Genomic DNA, 15,841 nt, shown 5'->3' with positions numbered 1-15,841 from the left:
CGCCAGTGCGACGGGCACTGTGTACAGAGGGCCACACCCACATCAGCATTATTCCTCAGCCCTATGCAGGCGCCATCAGTCAGCCAGCAGGGGCCGATGATCCGACTTTTTACCCCTAACCCTGAACAACAGCCAATCGTTGTTCATGCAGCCGCCCAGCCCAGTCGGAAGGCAGAGCTGAGATTCGATACGATGTATTCATAACCCCAACTCTGGTGCGCTAGCGTACTTTACCGCTGCGCCACCTGAGCGGCCTCAGTTGTAGTATTTAATGTCAAACACAGACATGGACAATTTACAGTTTAAGAACTGGAAATAAGGAACACCCTGGGCTGGCGGGTTGGCGAAAGGCATAGGGTGGGGGGTGGGATGGCGGGTGTTTACCTGAGCGGGAGCAGGGGGTAGGCGTTTAGGGTTGCACCTATAAAAAATATAACAGGTCATAGGAACATTATCAAAATGTTTTATTTAGGCTGTTTAACATTTATTATTTTCATTCTTTATAATAATAAATCAGAACCAGATTTTAGACAAAACAACATGCATGAAGAACATCATGTAACATTCTTTCTCAATAGTTCAAACAACATTTTTACATAATCTATCTTCACACTGACATGCAGCCCAGGTTCTGGACTGCGTTGCTTAAGGGGGCAGTGAGAAAATCTGGGAGGGGTAATGCCCACCCCAGCGCCCCCATAGCGCCGGCCCTGCTTGTGTTACTTTAGTTTCGCCCTAAGCCGGATCCGAACCTAGGGGAAAATATGCTTGATGCGCTCTGCCCACTGCGCTACTCAAACAGCGGAGTAATAAGCAGGTTGTTATGCTGATATGCCTGCGCACACACGGCGTTACTTAGACTAAAAGTAAATACTACTTAAAATAATAACCAAATGCTTTCTAATTCCCACCGCAGCAGCAGTTTCCTTCTGCTTCATACATATCACCCTGTCTCAGTCTAATCTGCAGCATTAATAAAAATACGGAACAAAGCGTGTCCCGTATCAGTTCAATACAGAACACCACGTTTAGTTTCCAAATAAGGAACGATACTGTATTTTACGGGACGGTTGGCAACCTTACTTGCATGTTTTTGGGCTGTGGGAGGAAACCGGAGCACCCGGAGGAAACCCATGAAGACACGGGAGAACATGCAAACTCCACACAGAACGGACCCGGACTGCTCCAACTGGGAATCAAACCAGGACCTTCTTTCTGTGAGGCGACAGTGCTACCCACTGAGCCATGTGTCACCCTAATCTTATTATAAATGCATAATTTTTTTGTTGTTGGGTGGAATGGTACTGCAGCTCCTGTCAATGTTTTTGAAGAGTTTCACATATTTTTCCTTGCCAGGTGGATTTCTCCAGCTTTCTTTTATCTCTAAGAATATCAGAATTAGGATAAAGTGGTTAGTATGGAAGTCTAGAAAGGCTATGTGTTATTTCTTTTGATCTTGTCATGTCAAGAAGACATCTTTTGTTGTTGTGATCTAAAAATAGCAAGAAATAACACCTTTCTGGACTTTTGTGGGTTAGAACCAGTCTGGGCGTACTGTTTGCCTGCGGAGGTACACTGCAAACACAAATAAGTGGTCACAACATTGTTACAACAATTAATTTTGATATTTTTAAATTTTATTGATGTAGTTAAAAATTGGAAATGAAACACTTTAAGGGTTATAACAATGATAATGTTATGTAGAAATAATGTGTGAAAATAAATACCTTTGCTAAAATGTGTCAGTAATTGTATTAAAGTAGAAACAAACATTTTGTGGTAAAAAAAAACGGGCAGATTTGAAAGTGTTAATCAATCAGCCATCACTAACATTAACTATCATAGCTAAGTTACGTTTAAAGTTGGTTGGATACAGATTCATGCAGCAACCAAAAAGCATATTTTTGTAACAAGCATAAAATAGAAACACCTACTACTCTTTACAAAGTTTAGTTATATTCCAGTATAATCAAAGCTCTATTATTCCACCATTATGGCCTAGATTATCAGATGCAGTCTGAACTACTCACTTGTTATTGTGGCCTTGGCCACATACTGAAATAAAAAGGAGTGAGCAGTGAACCTTAACTCCCCAACTCGTTGGCTGATTTATTAATTGTGCAACTTCAGGTAGAGTTTCCTAAAATGTAGGTGAACGGTTACTAATAAGAAAAGTAGACATTTTAGTTCATGTCCCAAAATTCTTATGTGATGAACAATAAGAAATTTCAGGATGAGAAATTTTAGGACATGTCCCAGTATTTTTATTATTAAACAAATTAAACGTTTTAGTTCATGTGCCAATATTTTTAATATTAAATAATTGAGAAATTTTAAGACATGTCCCAATGTTTTATATTGAATAAAAAATCAATAATAAACACTGATATATAACATTTGAAACTTAATGAACTAAATATAAACTAATACTAATATAAAACCTGAAGAATTTTGCAGCATTATTAACAGACATTTTAAATGTTGCTTATATGAAAGCATTTGATTACAATATTTGTTGTTACTGTGATTCAAAACAAATAAATTTCATTCATCCAACACAGAGAATGATGCAGAGAACAAATCCATCCAAAGTTTTCAGTCCATACAAACGACTGATAGCAGTCTACAATTACTGACTGTAGTCCATCTGTTTTTCTGCATACTTTTTTAGCCTGCGTTCACCCTGTTCTTCAATGGTCAGGACCCCCACAGTCTGATCCATTCATACCAGCACAACACACACTAACACACTACCACCATATCAGTGTCACTGAAGGGCTGAGAATGATCCTCCACCCAAATAATACCTGCTCTGTGGTGGTCCTGACCATTGAAGAACAGGGTGAACAGCATGTTCAAAAAGTATGTAGTTTTTCTTGGTTATTAGTGTTTTTCTTTTAAATACCACTTTTAGCTTGTTGCTTTACCAATGACTTTAGCCAAGGCTAGAGATGTGCATTTCTGGGATGTGAACTCATGGATAAGTTGTTGCCAAACCCTTTGGAGACCTTTAAAAGACCAGTCAAATTTTAAGTTATTCTTCGTTACAAGGTCATAGCTCTTACTGTGTTTCAGTGGCATCCATGGCTTTGTAACAATAATAATAACAAAATAAATTTTAGAGTTGCTGGGAAGTTTGTGAAATTTGATTGGCTAACCTTACCTTACCTATAGAGGAAAAAAAGACAGCAAATTATTGACACCAGCATTACAGACAAATTGTTTTATTTAGAAATTCACAGTTTCTATTGGCACTACATCTTTGTAGTTACAATTAATCAAGTTAAAAAAAATACTTTGCAACCCGTTCTCACATATTATCTGGTGGGCTGCATTAATACATAAGCCTATGGCCTCTGGAGGACACAAAGAAAAGCACTGGGAGAAGAAGGGCAAGTGTAGAAAAACCAAAAGGCATAAGGAGTACTCACTCCAAAGTGCTGAAGAAGTAAGACCTGGGTAACACCAGAGTCTCGCCTCTAATCATCGGGTTATGATAGGTTTATCTCAAAATCACCCATACACACACAAACACCAAATACACAAGCACATCATCATCTACATTTACACAAACAAAAAGATTTTTTGGAATATCTCTGGGTGAAATAATTTTGAAATGATGCTTTTTACCCACCTGGACCGTTTCCTTTAGTTTCAATCCAAACAGAATTCATATTCTCATCTGAAGAAAGCTTCAACAAGAGACAAGGTTAGGAACTGAGTCAACCATCACACAATGACCAGTTAGACACATCGTTAGAGCGTAGGTTCTAACAGAACGGACACATGCTTCAGATAGCCATTTCAATCACATACAAACAGAGTTAAAGGAGACATACAGCAGCAGGTATAGTGCCAATGAGAGAGGTGATGGTTTATACAAGTGGATCAAGAGGAATGAGAAAGACGTTTGCTTAACACACATCCGTCTGGCAGATTAGAAATCAGACACCTTAATACTGCAACTACAGTGAAGAACTCATCAGAACAGATCCACCATATAGAGCAACAGAGTAAAGGCAGACTTAGTTATGAGTGTCGACTAGCTCATGAGAAACATTTACAAACCTATTAGGAATCAGTGAGAATTAAGTGAATAGGAAATATAAACACATCTACGTAATAAATGTGATGGTGGCTATTGTAATCAGATTTCAGCTCTGAATAATAAATAAGAAACACTTTGGATGTGCCATGATGAAGTTTTGTACATGTGAAACAACATATAAAGCATGTTAAAGTTTAAATAAAGAGTACCCACTACAAGGATGGTAGAACTCCCTTTCTGTTGACCAATCCTGCACATAAAGAGTCCAAGGCAAAAGTGACTTTATAATAAATAAACAAATAAATAAAACAGCACCCTCTGTAAAAATCTGTGTGTGGGTCTGGATATATATAGTGTGTGTGTGTGTGTGTTCCTAAAAATCGGGTACCTGCAGTAAACAAGTTAACAGCTTTATTTAGTGCTGGCTCACGTAACTAACAAACAAACAAACAAACAAACAAACAAACAAACCGCAATAAACTGCTTAAAATATAAAGAAATGTATATGTTGCTATGTATGTGCTGCAGCTGAGTGCAGGCCCCGCCTGAACTTTAAACACCGTTGATCATATTCTAAAAACAGAACAGTCAAAAGTGCCATGAGGAGGACTTTGACCCTTTGAGAAAACATGTACCAATACATGGAAAGCCACCAAAAAGCCAAATGGTTGGATCTGTTCTTCATTAAGTTCTGCTAACATAAATGGATGTTGTGTCATCACACTTGGACCAAATACTTGGATGAGGGCGTGATCATAACAGGTTGGTTTTCACACAGGCCATTATTTTTTAAACCATAAATCAGTTACACAACTTTAGTTTTGCCATAAGTTCAGCTATTCTTGTAAACTAGGTGTGTTTTCTCATTTGCACTCCTGTTGTGAACCAAAAGTCAACTAAGAACCAAAGTCTGGGACATTTAAGCATAAATGCACTAAATTTTGGTATTATGGGTATTGGTCTCCGGTCTGTTTACTTCAAATGAGCTTGGACGTGGAACATACGTTGTGTGAATGTGATCAGCTCCCAGTTGCAGCGATCACGTCACTGCCAGCCTCATTTTGGGGAAACACTGGAAGCAAGGCAGGAACACCCTAGACAAGGATTTGACCTACCCTTACCTCAGACATAGCCGGCCGATAACACAGCTGAGATTTGAACACAGATCTCAGCAGTGGTGGGCTGGCATATTAGACCACTGTGCCACCTGAGCGACAAGACCATATAGTATATATTTAAACCTTTACAGTGGTGGCAAAAGGAACACTGCATCCAGGAAAGCCTTTTTAACACATATGGTTTGAAGAATTGGATTTATTTGAACGAGCAGCTTTGACTTAGCTCATAAATCATAAACATGAATAATAGATACTTTTTACACCGCAGGCATACGATTAGAAGTATGCTATCAAGCCAAGGCTCCAAAAACCCCTTCCTCAAAACAAGACCAGAAGGAGTTTGAAGATAATTCTTTGGACCCAGCCCCCAGACCTGCTCCAATCAACATAAGAATCAATGTAAATCGAACACCAGATATTTGTTTGTTCTCTATATCAAGGAGACACTGCTGGATATACAGACAGCATCTGTTTCCCCACCAATGTGAAACTTAAAATGCAACCCGAGAAATGGATATGAAAACCCCAGATTGGTTCCCAGGATTGCACCAGTTTAGTGAGAACTGGCTGCATTAGGAAACTAGATTTTAGTAAACAGGGTGGAAAACAGTGGACTTATGTGAGGACTGCTGTTGAATGTGTTTTTTGTTCTTGCACATCAGAACAAAAGCACATCTTGCATGTAACTGTAAGGTCTACATGACTATAGGACATGCAGTTTTTTGCTGAACAAATTCTATTATTTGGGTCTCTGGGGTAGATCACTTTCATACATTGTGCGGTTCAGGGCAACACAGACCTGGTTCTGGAACAGAAGTGCAAATATGGACATGCCTTAAAGTACCAGGGAGCACTGTGCTATTAGATACAATCTACCCACACCCACAAATAAACACACACCCCCACACACACACACACCCACACCACACACACCACACACACACACACACACACACACACACACACACACACACACACACACACACACACACACTCTGGTCCCACCAATCACAAAGAATATAGAGAGAACTGGAGTTACAAATACAGCCACATTGAAAGTAAAAAGGAGTGTGAGTAAAAGCCTGTTTCTCAAAAAAAAATGTATGAACACTTGAGACTAGGGCAAACACTGACTAAACTGAGAAACTAGAGAGAGAGAGAGAGAGTAATAAGGGAAGAAAAAGACAGTTGACCATAGTAGTGTGTAGAAAAGGTGTCTGCTCCTGCTGCTTCTCTGGCCTGGTCATCCTACTGGTCCTCTTAAAAGAAAATATACAATCCCATTCAGAAAGATACAAAACCTCCCAAAAAAGAGATCCTTAACCTCAATTTGTCATCTGTAGACATTTGTGAGTTTGAAACGGACAAATAAAGGCACATAAAAGAGAAGAGGATGTCAGAATAAATATTTAAGTGGGATGGGGTGTTACTAGGGTTACTGTTGTCATGGAGTCTGTATTCCAATCTGTGTTCCAGCAATGTGGAAGTCTGGCTCAATGAATAGTAAGAGACAGAACCACGCAAAGTTCCTGGATGATGTAAGGGACAACTCAAACATGGCTAGTCACAGCAGTTACTCTAAACGTCCCAACGCCTAGTTCCTGTTTCCCCTTTATCAGCTCCTGAAGCGCAGGCATTACACACGTTGCAACAGGAATGGGAGCGTGCAGAAGCCCCGTCCCATATCGGCCATGTGATCGTGGTGGTGGCTGCTCCTGCTGCTGATCGCCTATCTTAGAACGGCGGCGCTTCAAGGACCTCTTCTCTGTCTTGCTCTTGGCTGTTGGGACCTGCCCGTTAGTTAAGTCACTGTTAACAGATGGGATACTGGAGGTGGACTCGTCTGACACTGTGGATGAGGCCGAGGAGGAGGAGGAGGAGGAGGAAGATAAACTTTCTGAGTTGCACTTAGACACGCGAGACACCTCAGATGAGTAGGCAGACGTATCCGCGTTGCAGGTTGATGGTAGGAATTGGGGCACTTGCACACTCTCGCTTTCGCCACTGCCGTTAGCAGCCGTCACAGAGGCCTTCTCAGCACATTTCATTTTGCAGCGTTTTTTCTGTCAGAACATGATACAAAGAAAATAATTTAATTCCTGAAACAACAAATGAAAAGTACCTAAAGCTGTAAAAACAATAAAAAAAATAAAAAAAAACTATTGTGAAGGTATAGTACAACTTTAAGTTGGTTACAGATTTCTTTCAATAGAAAGGCAATTTAATTTTGATAAGAATAAAAGAGTAACTTCTAGGCTGTTTTCCGAATGACTTACTCTGCTCTTTACACTGACCAGGCATAACATTATGACCACTGACAGGTGAAGTGAATAACACTGATCATCTCTTTATCATGGCACCTGTTAGTGGGTGGGATATATTAGGCAGCAAGTGAACAGCAAGTGCTGGGAAACCTTGGGTCCTGCCATCCATGTGGATGTTACTTTGACACGTACCACCTACCTAAGCATTGTTGTTGACCATGTACACCCTTTCATGGAAACGGTATTCCCTGATGGCTGTGGCCTCTTTCAGCAGGATGATGCATCCTGCCACAAAGCAAAAATGCTTCAGGAATGGTTTGAGGGGCACAACAACAAGTTTGAGGTGTTGACTTGGCCTCCAAATTCCCCAGATCTCAATCCAATGGAGCATCTATGGGATGTGCTGGACAAACAAGTCCGATCCATGGAGGCCCCACCTCACAACTTAGAGGAGTTAAAAGATCTGCTGCAAACATCTTGGTGCCAGATACCACAGCACACATTCAGGGGTCTAGTGGAGACCATGTCTCGACGGGTCAGGGCTGTTTTGGCAGCAAAAGGGAGACCAACACAATATTAGGAAGGTCGTCATAATGTTATGCCTGATCTGTGTATGTACAACATCAAGTCAAATTAAAGAGTGCTTTATTTTTCACCCTGCTTATTTGCAATGTTTAGATTATAAACATTTTATTTTTGGTGATAATAGAACTAGTCAGTAATTTGAAGCACATCAAATGCACAGCAGCCCAGCAATGCAGGTGAAAGGGATACCGTACCTTTTTCTCTGGAGAAAACTTTAGCGGTTCTACAATGTACAAGTCATCAGGACCTACTGAAAATGAGAGAAAGGCGGTCTGATTAAATAAATGATATGGCAACCAGTATCATGTACAAGCAGTAGAATATTTTACTGCAAAATGAGTAACAAAAAGACAAAACGAATAGCTGTTATTCATCATTTCTATAGAAACTGTTTAAGATTTCAAGCATCATTACAGTTCAGTACAGTAGTTGCTAATTGCAAATGACTTCACATAAGCCAACCAAAAACTCTAACAACCAAAACCAAACAAAAACTGCCAAACATGCACCCACACAGCCTAGAGCAGTGGTCCCCAACCACCGGGCCACGGACCGGGTCATTTATTACCGGGCCGCACAGAAAGAATAAATAATTAGAGATCGCTTATAAGAGCAATTACATTTCCATTACTCTTGGATGTTATCGTCCCCAATCACCAGTAGGTGGAAGCAGCGTCTCGTTGCAGTGAAAAAAGCTCAAGCTTCACACTGATTTTCCATTCTTCAGTTATTCTATTTTAACCCCCATGCGTGAAATGATATCTTATATGAAACCGGTCCGTGGTGCAAATAAGGTTGGTGACCGCTGGCCTAGAGCACTTTCACGCAGTACTATACATGATCAGAATAATAAAAAGAGTAAAAGAGAAAGAATGGAATTCTGGAAGTTAATATTCTTGATTTTTTCCTGTCACTTGTATGTGCTCCAACCAAGTAGTTTAACTGAACAAGAGGCATCTGAGAAGTGCTGATATACAGCATAACTGCACTGGGTTTCTTTACTACATGTATAACTTGCTGCTTTGGTGTAATAACGCTCGGTTAGACACATTAATGATCGTTACTGCTTAGACCTCACCACAATAACGGAACACATTGCAACAAAAAACTTTTGATTTCAATTACAAATGAAGGAGGAAATTACAAAAGGTAGGAAATAAGCCTAAAGGTAACTGGAGACTATTCATTGACAGGAAAAAATAGGGCAATGTGCTGTCTGACTATACTGCCTCATATGAATCAAGCATGCCACCAAAGCGACTGACAACAGTTATCATTTTGCCAGTTGCACAGTAAAAGAAAATGAAATTAAATAAATTGAAATAATTGTACATGGTGCAAAGTAGTCAATTCAAAATTCAAAGTAATCAATTTTGGTACAAAAATCGCTGACACGGTCGTGTTTTTATGAAAGCAGTGGATGTGGCATTGACAATGGGCATGTGGCTTTGGCAATCAAAGACCAGCAATGCCATAGTTTGTTTTATGCACCAGGGAAGCTGTAACCTAGTGGTTAAGGTACTGGAATAGTAATCAGAAGGTTGCCAATTCAAGCCCCAGCACTACCAGATTGCCACTGTTGGACCCTTAAACAAGGCCCTTAAGCTTTAATTGCTTAGACTGTACACTGTCACAGCAGTAAGTGGCTTTGGATAAAAGTAAATGCCAAAAATGTAAACGTAATGCACCATGTTCCAAAATACTCTTAATGCTTAAATGATTTTGTTCACTGCTAACATTGTAACTAAATGTTTGCAAGAAGTCTTTCTGAGGTTCTAGATCTCAGGAATGTTTTAATGCTTTAAATGTTTTCTTATGTAAAAGCACTTTGAATTGCCACTGTGTATGAAAGGTGCTATACAAATAAACGTGCCTTGCCTAACATGATATTTTTAAAATCGCCTATCCATACAGAAATCAAATGGAAGCATGCAACCGATTTCACTATGAAGTCATAGTGTTGGGCCTCAGTGCTGAGAGATTACTGTGGTACAGCAAGACTGGCAACTTGGGAACTCTTACCTTCTGTAGGGGGCAACTGAAAGGACTTGGACCGTACAAGAGGACAGGGAGGTTTCCGCTTCAAACTCATATCATCATATGAAGAGAAACACCTAAGAGTGAGTAAAGAATGCATGTTAATGATTGATTAGCCTTTTTTCCCCATTCCATCAACTGCTTTATCCTGGTCAGGGTCGCGGCAACACTGAGTTCCGAGCTTATTCAGCATTATAGTGACTGCAAGGAAGGCAGTCACTATAGTTATGTTTTTTTTGTAAAATGCCTATTCTTGTACAAAGACAGGTTTAAAAGGTCATTCTGTATATGACAGGACAATAACTGTGCAAGAACAGCAGTCTGGATATTTAAAAAAGAATGAAAAACATCTGTAATTGGCAGATGTCGACAATTTATGATGTAGAAAACTGTCAAAAGATATCCATTGTTTTGTAACTGCAAAAATTGACCTGGATCAGTAAAGTGTCTTGCATATGCAATGTGTGATGATGTGTATACCTTTTGGGACTAGGGTAGTGGTTGCTCACTGGAATAACTGTGCTCCGGTTGTTACTGGAGGAGCTGCAGCAGCACTGCATACACAGCAACAAGCCCAAAGCCAAACACAACACCAAAGACAACACAAGATAACTCTGTCCATCCGACACCTGAAACACACATTACATAACGCATATAAATTATTGCATCCAGACAAGTAATGCATGAACTGTGAACTCTTGCAATGTGTGTGTGTGTAAACATACTTCTCTCTGTAATTGGCTCACAGTATCTGTCAGATTGAGCATAAGCTTGGTGACACTCTCCAGTTGGCTCTGCAATATCAAGATGGACTCAGTTTGTTTCTGATCCTGCGAAAGTGCACACAGAGATTATTTTAATTTCTTAAAGATAATATAACAGCTACTAGTAATGTCATTGGACAAAAATCTGGGTGTTATTTGTAAGTAAAAAGTGCTGGTTACCTGTTCCTCTGCGATTCTGGAAGTGTTCTGCAGTTTGATTATAGTCTTATTAAAAGCCCGCTGCATCTCTTCCATCTGCTTGCGGTATCTAAATGATAACAGAAGAGATATTTAGAATAAACGCAACAATTCCTAACTCACCCTCAACCACCAGTTCTGTATACAGACACATGCAGAAAGTGTGCTGCAGTTCTAACCAGAACTTTGAAGTAGTGCATGGATTGTAGGGTATATTAGTCCTGTTACAGAACCCAATCTCATTTTAACATTCTCCTGCATCTACCTGAGCAAAGACCACTATCCCACATCCCACAAGTGTACAATATCCATTCAAATGCTAGATATTTGGCAAGGTGCCCTTTATCAAATGCTACTACTTTTTTGCCCATAGAGTTCCATTTGCCATTCATCAGTACACAACACTTTACATGTAAGGTAACATGTAAGGTTTTCTTTTAATGACTCTTTACATGTGAAACTTGGCATGCAAGCATGCTGTATCAGTACAGATCTTGGTTTTCCAGATCGTGTTTTGACTTCCACAATACAAACAGTGGAAACAGCAAGATGAAAGTGTGTTGCTGTAATCCACAGTCAGTTGCTTATGCTTAGCTCACATTATACGATTTTGCCCTGATTTTCGCTTGCCGCTAGATGTGGCAACTCGACTGCAACTTGACGTTTGCTCAGGGCTCGGAAATCGGCTCTCAATCGCTGTGTGTGAACTGTTCGACGACTTGATCCGAGCAGCTCGCTGAACGCTTGCAGACTCAATAAAAATATCTAGCATGTTAAATATCTGGACCTGTCGGCGATTCAAATTCATGTACTGTAAAAGGTGTTGCAATGAGATTGTAATTGTTATGAACGCAAAATACAGAAGGGAAACCCGGGGGAGGAGATGTAAATATGTGGAACAGGGAGATAATATAGTTTATATCAGAATACATCAGCACACACAAGCATTACAGTATTTGTGACCTTATCATCCACGCCAAACCATAATACCAACGTTGCATTGCAAAAAATATTTCACTTTCAACTCTCTCTGCAGAACAGAACAGACAATTCCTGCTGACCACATAGCCAAATCCACTCCTTCACCCAGATCCATTTATTTTTCCAACTTGCTTTTACGCTACATATCAGAGCACAAACAACTCTGATCGCTCGCTTCTTGTTGACGTGCATTTTTGGACATGGTATTACTAAACCGCTCGCCACTCCACGCGTGTGTTTTCGTCACAAAACATAGCTTGGGAGACCAGACAGACTCGTCCAAGATTCCTCATGGTGATAATTGGTGTAGTGTGTGACCCACCTATCGGCGATCAGTCGTCTAATGTAAAATACACATGACTTTTTGAACCTTGTGCTGCCATCAGCTTTTAGTTCTTAAACTGTGGCAGCAGAGTAGTGCTTAAAATTATACAAAGACACAGAGCCTTTCCTAGATGTGTCTGATCTGGCCAATGCAGTTGCAAGTACAACTTACAGGTAAATACAAGTTTTTATAAACTGTATTTTTGTCTATCTATGGTAGAAATAGGAAAATTGCTGTTATACCACAACCATTAGTATGAATACATAAAGCTAATCATACATACAATGTTTATAATCGTATTATAAAAATGCACTATGTAATAAAAAATGAAATGCTATTACAGTACATAAGAATAAGGTAGAATATACGATATTTTAGTGTACTGGCGCATTACCTCTGGCTTAGCTCCTCCAGGTATCTACTGCTGAGTGACATGTTCATCTCAAGGGCTTTGATCCTATTGTTAAGCCTCATGAACACTGACTCCTTCTGGTTGGAGGCATGCACATGGTTGCCATTCCCATTGCCATGGCTCAACTCGGTGGAGTTCTGCAGCTCAGCGTAAAAATCTGTGGCGGAACGCTGTAGTGTGCTTTGCACCTCCTCCACAATCTCGTCCTGGGGACTAGGCTGATAGGCATTAGGCTGGCCATCCTCAGTGTCTGCAGAGGACTCGGCTGTGGACACGGGCAGTTCTGTGGGAGGCGGGATATCGGCAGGCTGTGTGTGTGTAGGTACTGGATGCAGCACCTGTTCTTGGGTGGGGACTGGGGGCACAGTCTCAGCAGTGAGAATCGAGGGTGTGGAAGTGAAGACGTTGGAAATGGTGGCAGATGTAAAGGAAGTGCTGCTCGCTGAAAAGGTTTGTGTTTCAGAAATGCTCTCCAAGAGCTGTGAATTTGGGGCCTGGGCCTGAGCCTCAGTAGTGGGCTGCATTTCAGGGATGCCGTCAGTGGGCGTGGCTTTAGACACAAGGGTCTCAGAGTAGCTGTGGTGAATAAGGGAGGAGGTTTGGCTTGGTTCTAATAGGATAGGTGGTGGATCAGGAATCGGATCCGAAATAACAGGGGCAGTGTGGGCGGGCTCAACAGTCTCACTCTGAGTTGGAAACGTCTGCTCTATTTTTGAAGGGTTCTCAGAGAGGGGAGAGGAGATTTTGCTTGGAGTGGGGTCAGGGAGTTGAGTGTCTGAATGTGTTTGCATGTTGGCATGTACATGGTGCTCTCCACGTAGACGCTGCATGGCCAAAGCAGCTGTGCAGCAGAGGTGGAGGTGCTCATACAGGCTGGCCAGGCAGGACAGAGTGGAAAGGTGGGAGCAGTAAAATGCACTCTCATTGAGGTGAGACTCCTCACGCATCCTCTCCTCGTCCTGTTCTTCCTCCAGCAGGGTCACCATGGGTGGTGTGGGCTCTTCCTCTTCATCTTCGATGAGTATGACGATGCGGCTCTCCTCAGGTGTAGGGTCAGAGGGAGACTCAGAAACGGGCACCTGGACATCAGGCTGAGTCGGAGTGGAATCCAGCTCTTGAGTGTCCAGCCTGGGATTGTGGAAAAAACATAAGAATTAAATATGATACAAAAATACAGCACAACTGATTTAAAGTAAAACAAATAAAACAAAAAAGTGAATAGCAGGTTCATATTAGCTTTAAAAAGAAATAGTTACATATAAAATGTGTGATGAATTTTTTTTCTTACATTTTTCCCAATTTTCCTCCCAATCTAGTCATATCCATTTACCCGATTACATTATGCTTCCTCTCTACTGATGTTGGCCTCCACTCTGACTGAGAGTCATGACTAACACATGGTCCCTCCGACACATGTGCAGTACCAACTGCATCTTTTTACCTGCACGAGGTAAGTTCATATGTGGATCAGCCTTGTGCACAGATCAGCATTAATCCCCAACCCTGCGCAGGCGGCATCAATCAGCCGGCAGAGGTCGTAATTGCACCAGGAACCATGAGGAACCCTGGTCTGGCTCATCCCACCCTGAACAGCCGCCAATCGTTGTTCATGTGGCCACCAAGCTCAGCTGGATGGCAGAGATGAAATCCGATATGCCATATTCGAAATCCCAGCTCTGGTGCGCTAGCGTATTTTACCGCTGCGCAACCTGAGCGGCCTCCACTTAATTTTTTTATAGCAGTACAAATTTTAACTTGAATCTTTCGTTCATGAAGATTTGTGTGTGATTTAAGTAGGGGTGTAACGATGCATCGTGATGCAAAAATGTAGCGATGTGCATCGTGGACATCTGCGCGATTGCACGTGCGTTCTGTAATTTATTAGTGATGGGTCGGTCGCGAAGAATCCGGCTATAAGAGTCGGCTCTTTAAAATGAATGACAGAATCCTGAGCCGATTCGTTCATTTCCGGGTTTTTTTTCCGTTTCCGTGGTGGCGTTAGCAGGAGGGGCGGGGTTACAGATGCACACACACACACACACACACACACACACACACACACACCGCACACACGAACAGGAGGGAGTGAGAGAGAGAGAGCGCGTGTACTGTAGCAACATCTGTCCTCTCAGTGAGAATCTTTTCTAAAACAGGGCAGATCAGAACAGAAAGGAGAAACAGGATCAACCCCTCAAAGATGAGCTGCTTGTTTTTCTGAATGCCAATCTTCACTAAATACTTACAAATCCTGTCACCTGGATACTGATTTTTCTTTTGCACATTTTCATTTATATTTTGTTGAGTGATACTTTGTTGATGTTGTGTTGTTCCACTGTAGATGCAAATTTACAAATAATATACACAATCAGACCTTTTTGTCTAATTGAGATGGGTCTTTGTTTTTGTATTTTATAATTTATTGTTGTGGCACTCTGTTCCACGTTGAGTATATAAATAAGGCAATTTAAATAATAAACATTTGATACAATGTTTTTTTTACATTAGTAATTCATTTTACATGTAATTTGTTAATAAATTAGTTCAAGCAACAAAAAAATCTGTTTAAAGGCTCAGCTGAATGAGCTTGTTTGATTACTTTGATTTTCAATTTAAGATGGCAATAAGTAACTTAAATTTGGTAAACCTGTTAGGTTACAGTAAAGTACTCTGTTCTTGGTAATTACCTTTAATTGCAGGGGACTGAAGTTTTTTTTTTTTTTTTTTTAATTGTACAAGAAAATGTGCATTGTTTTGCACTGTTTACACTTTTTAAAAAATCGTGAGAAAATCGAATCGTGAGCTCAGAATCGTGAATCGAATCGTGAATCGAATCGTTACACCCCTAGATTTAAGTGTTCCTTTTGTGAGCACTGTATTTACAAAAACACACACACAGAAATTAACTTTTTTTTGTGAGCAAACCAAGCTACAGAGCTGTAAAAAGCATACATGGGGTTTGAGCATTCAGCAAGCTAAATAATGTGAGGATAGATGTTTATATATATGTACAACATACGTTTCTTCTTGCTCTGTTAGGGTTTGTGTGGGTGTAAGTTGGGTTTCTGTGACCTCTGTGCTGTTTTCCATCTCTGATGACATATTTCCTAAA

General features: G+C 40.7%; 1 protein-coding gene across 5 annotated transcripts in view; it reads right to left on the bottom strand.

The window, feature by feature from the left end:
• Positions 1 to 6,109: 6,109 nt before the first annotated feature.
• The window catches only part of suco (SUN domain containing ossification factor), a 95,619-nt gene continuing 85,887 nt past the window's right edge, over positions 6,110 to 15,841 (bottom strand). For all 5 annotated transcript variants that reach the window (XM_063002156.1, XM_063002157.1, XM_063002158.1 and 2 more), the window contains 8 exons: positions 15,749 to 15,836; positions 12,715 to 13,860; positions 10,997 to 11,084; positions 10,778 to 10,882; positions 10,533 to 10,681; positions 10,038 to 10,129; positions 8,210 to 8,265; positions 6,110 to 7,229 (listed from right to left, as the gene is read on the bottom strand). In XM_063002156.1, coding sequence (XP_062858226.1) covers positions 6,717 to 7,229; positions 8,210 to 8,265; positions 10,038 to 10,129; positions 10,533 to 10,681; positions 10,778 to 10,882; positions 10,997 to 11,084; positions 12,715 to 13,860; positions 15,749 to 15,836 — 2,237 coding nt within the window. In that variant the 3' untranslated portion in view covers positions 6,110 to 6,716. The remainder of the gene's footprint in view (positions 7,230 to 8,209; positions 8,266 to 10,037; positions 10,130 to 10,532; positions 10,682 to 10,777; positions 10,883 to 10,996; positions 11,085 to 12,714; positions 13,861 to 15,748; positions 15,837 to 15,841) is intronic.

Source organism: Trichomycterus rosablanca, chromosome 9, assembly GCF_030014385.1.
Source record: "Trichomycterus rosablanca isolate fTriRos1 chromosome 9, fTriRos1.hap1, whole genome shotgun sequence".
Lineage (NCBI taxonomy): Eukaryota > Metazoa > Chordata > Actinopteri > Siluriformes > Trichomycteridae > Trichomycterus > Trichomycterus rosablanca.
This window is presented reverse-complemented; position numbering and strand designations above follow the sequence as displayed.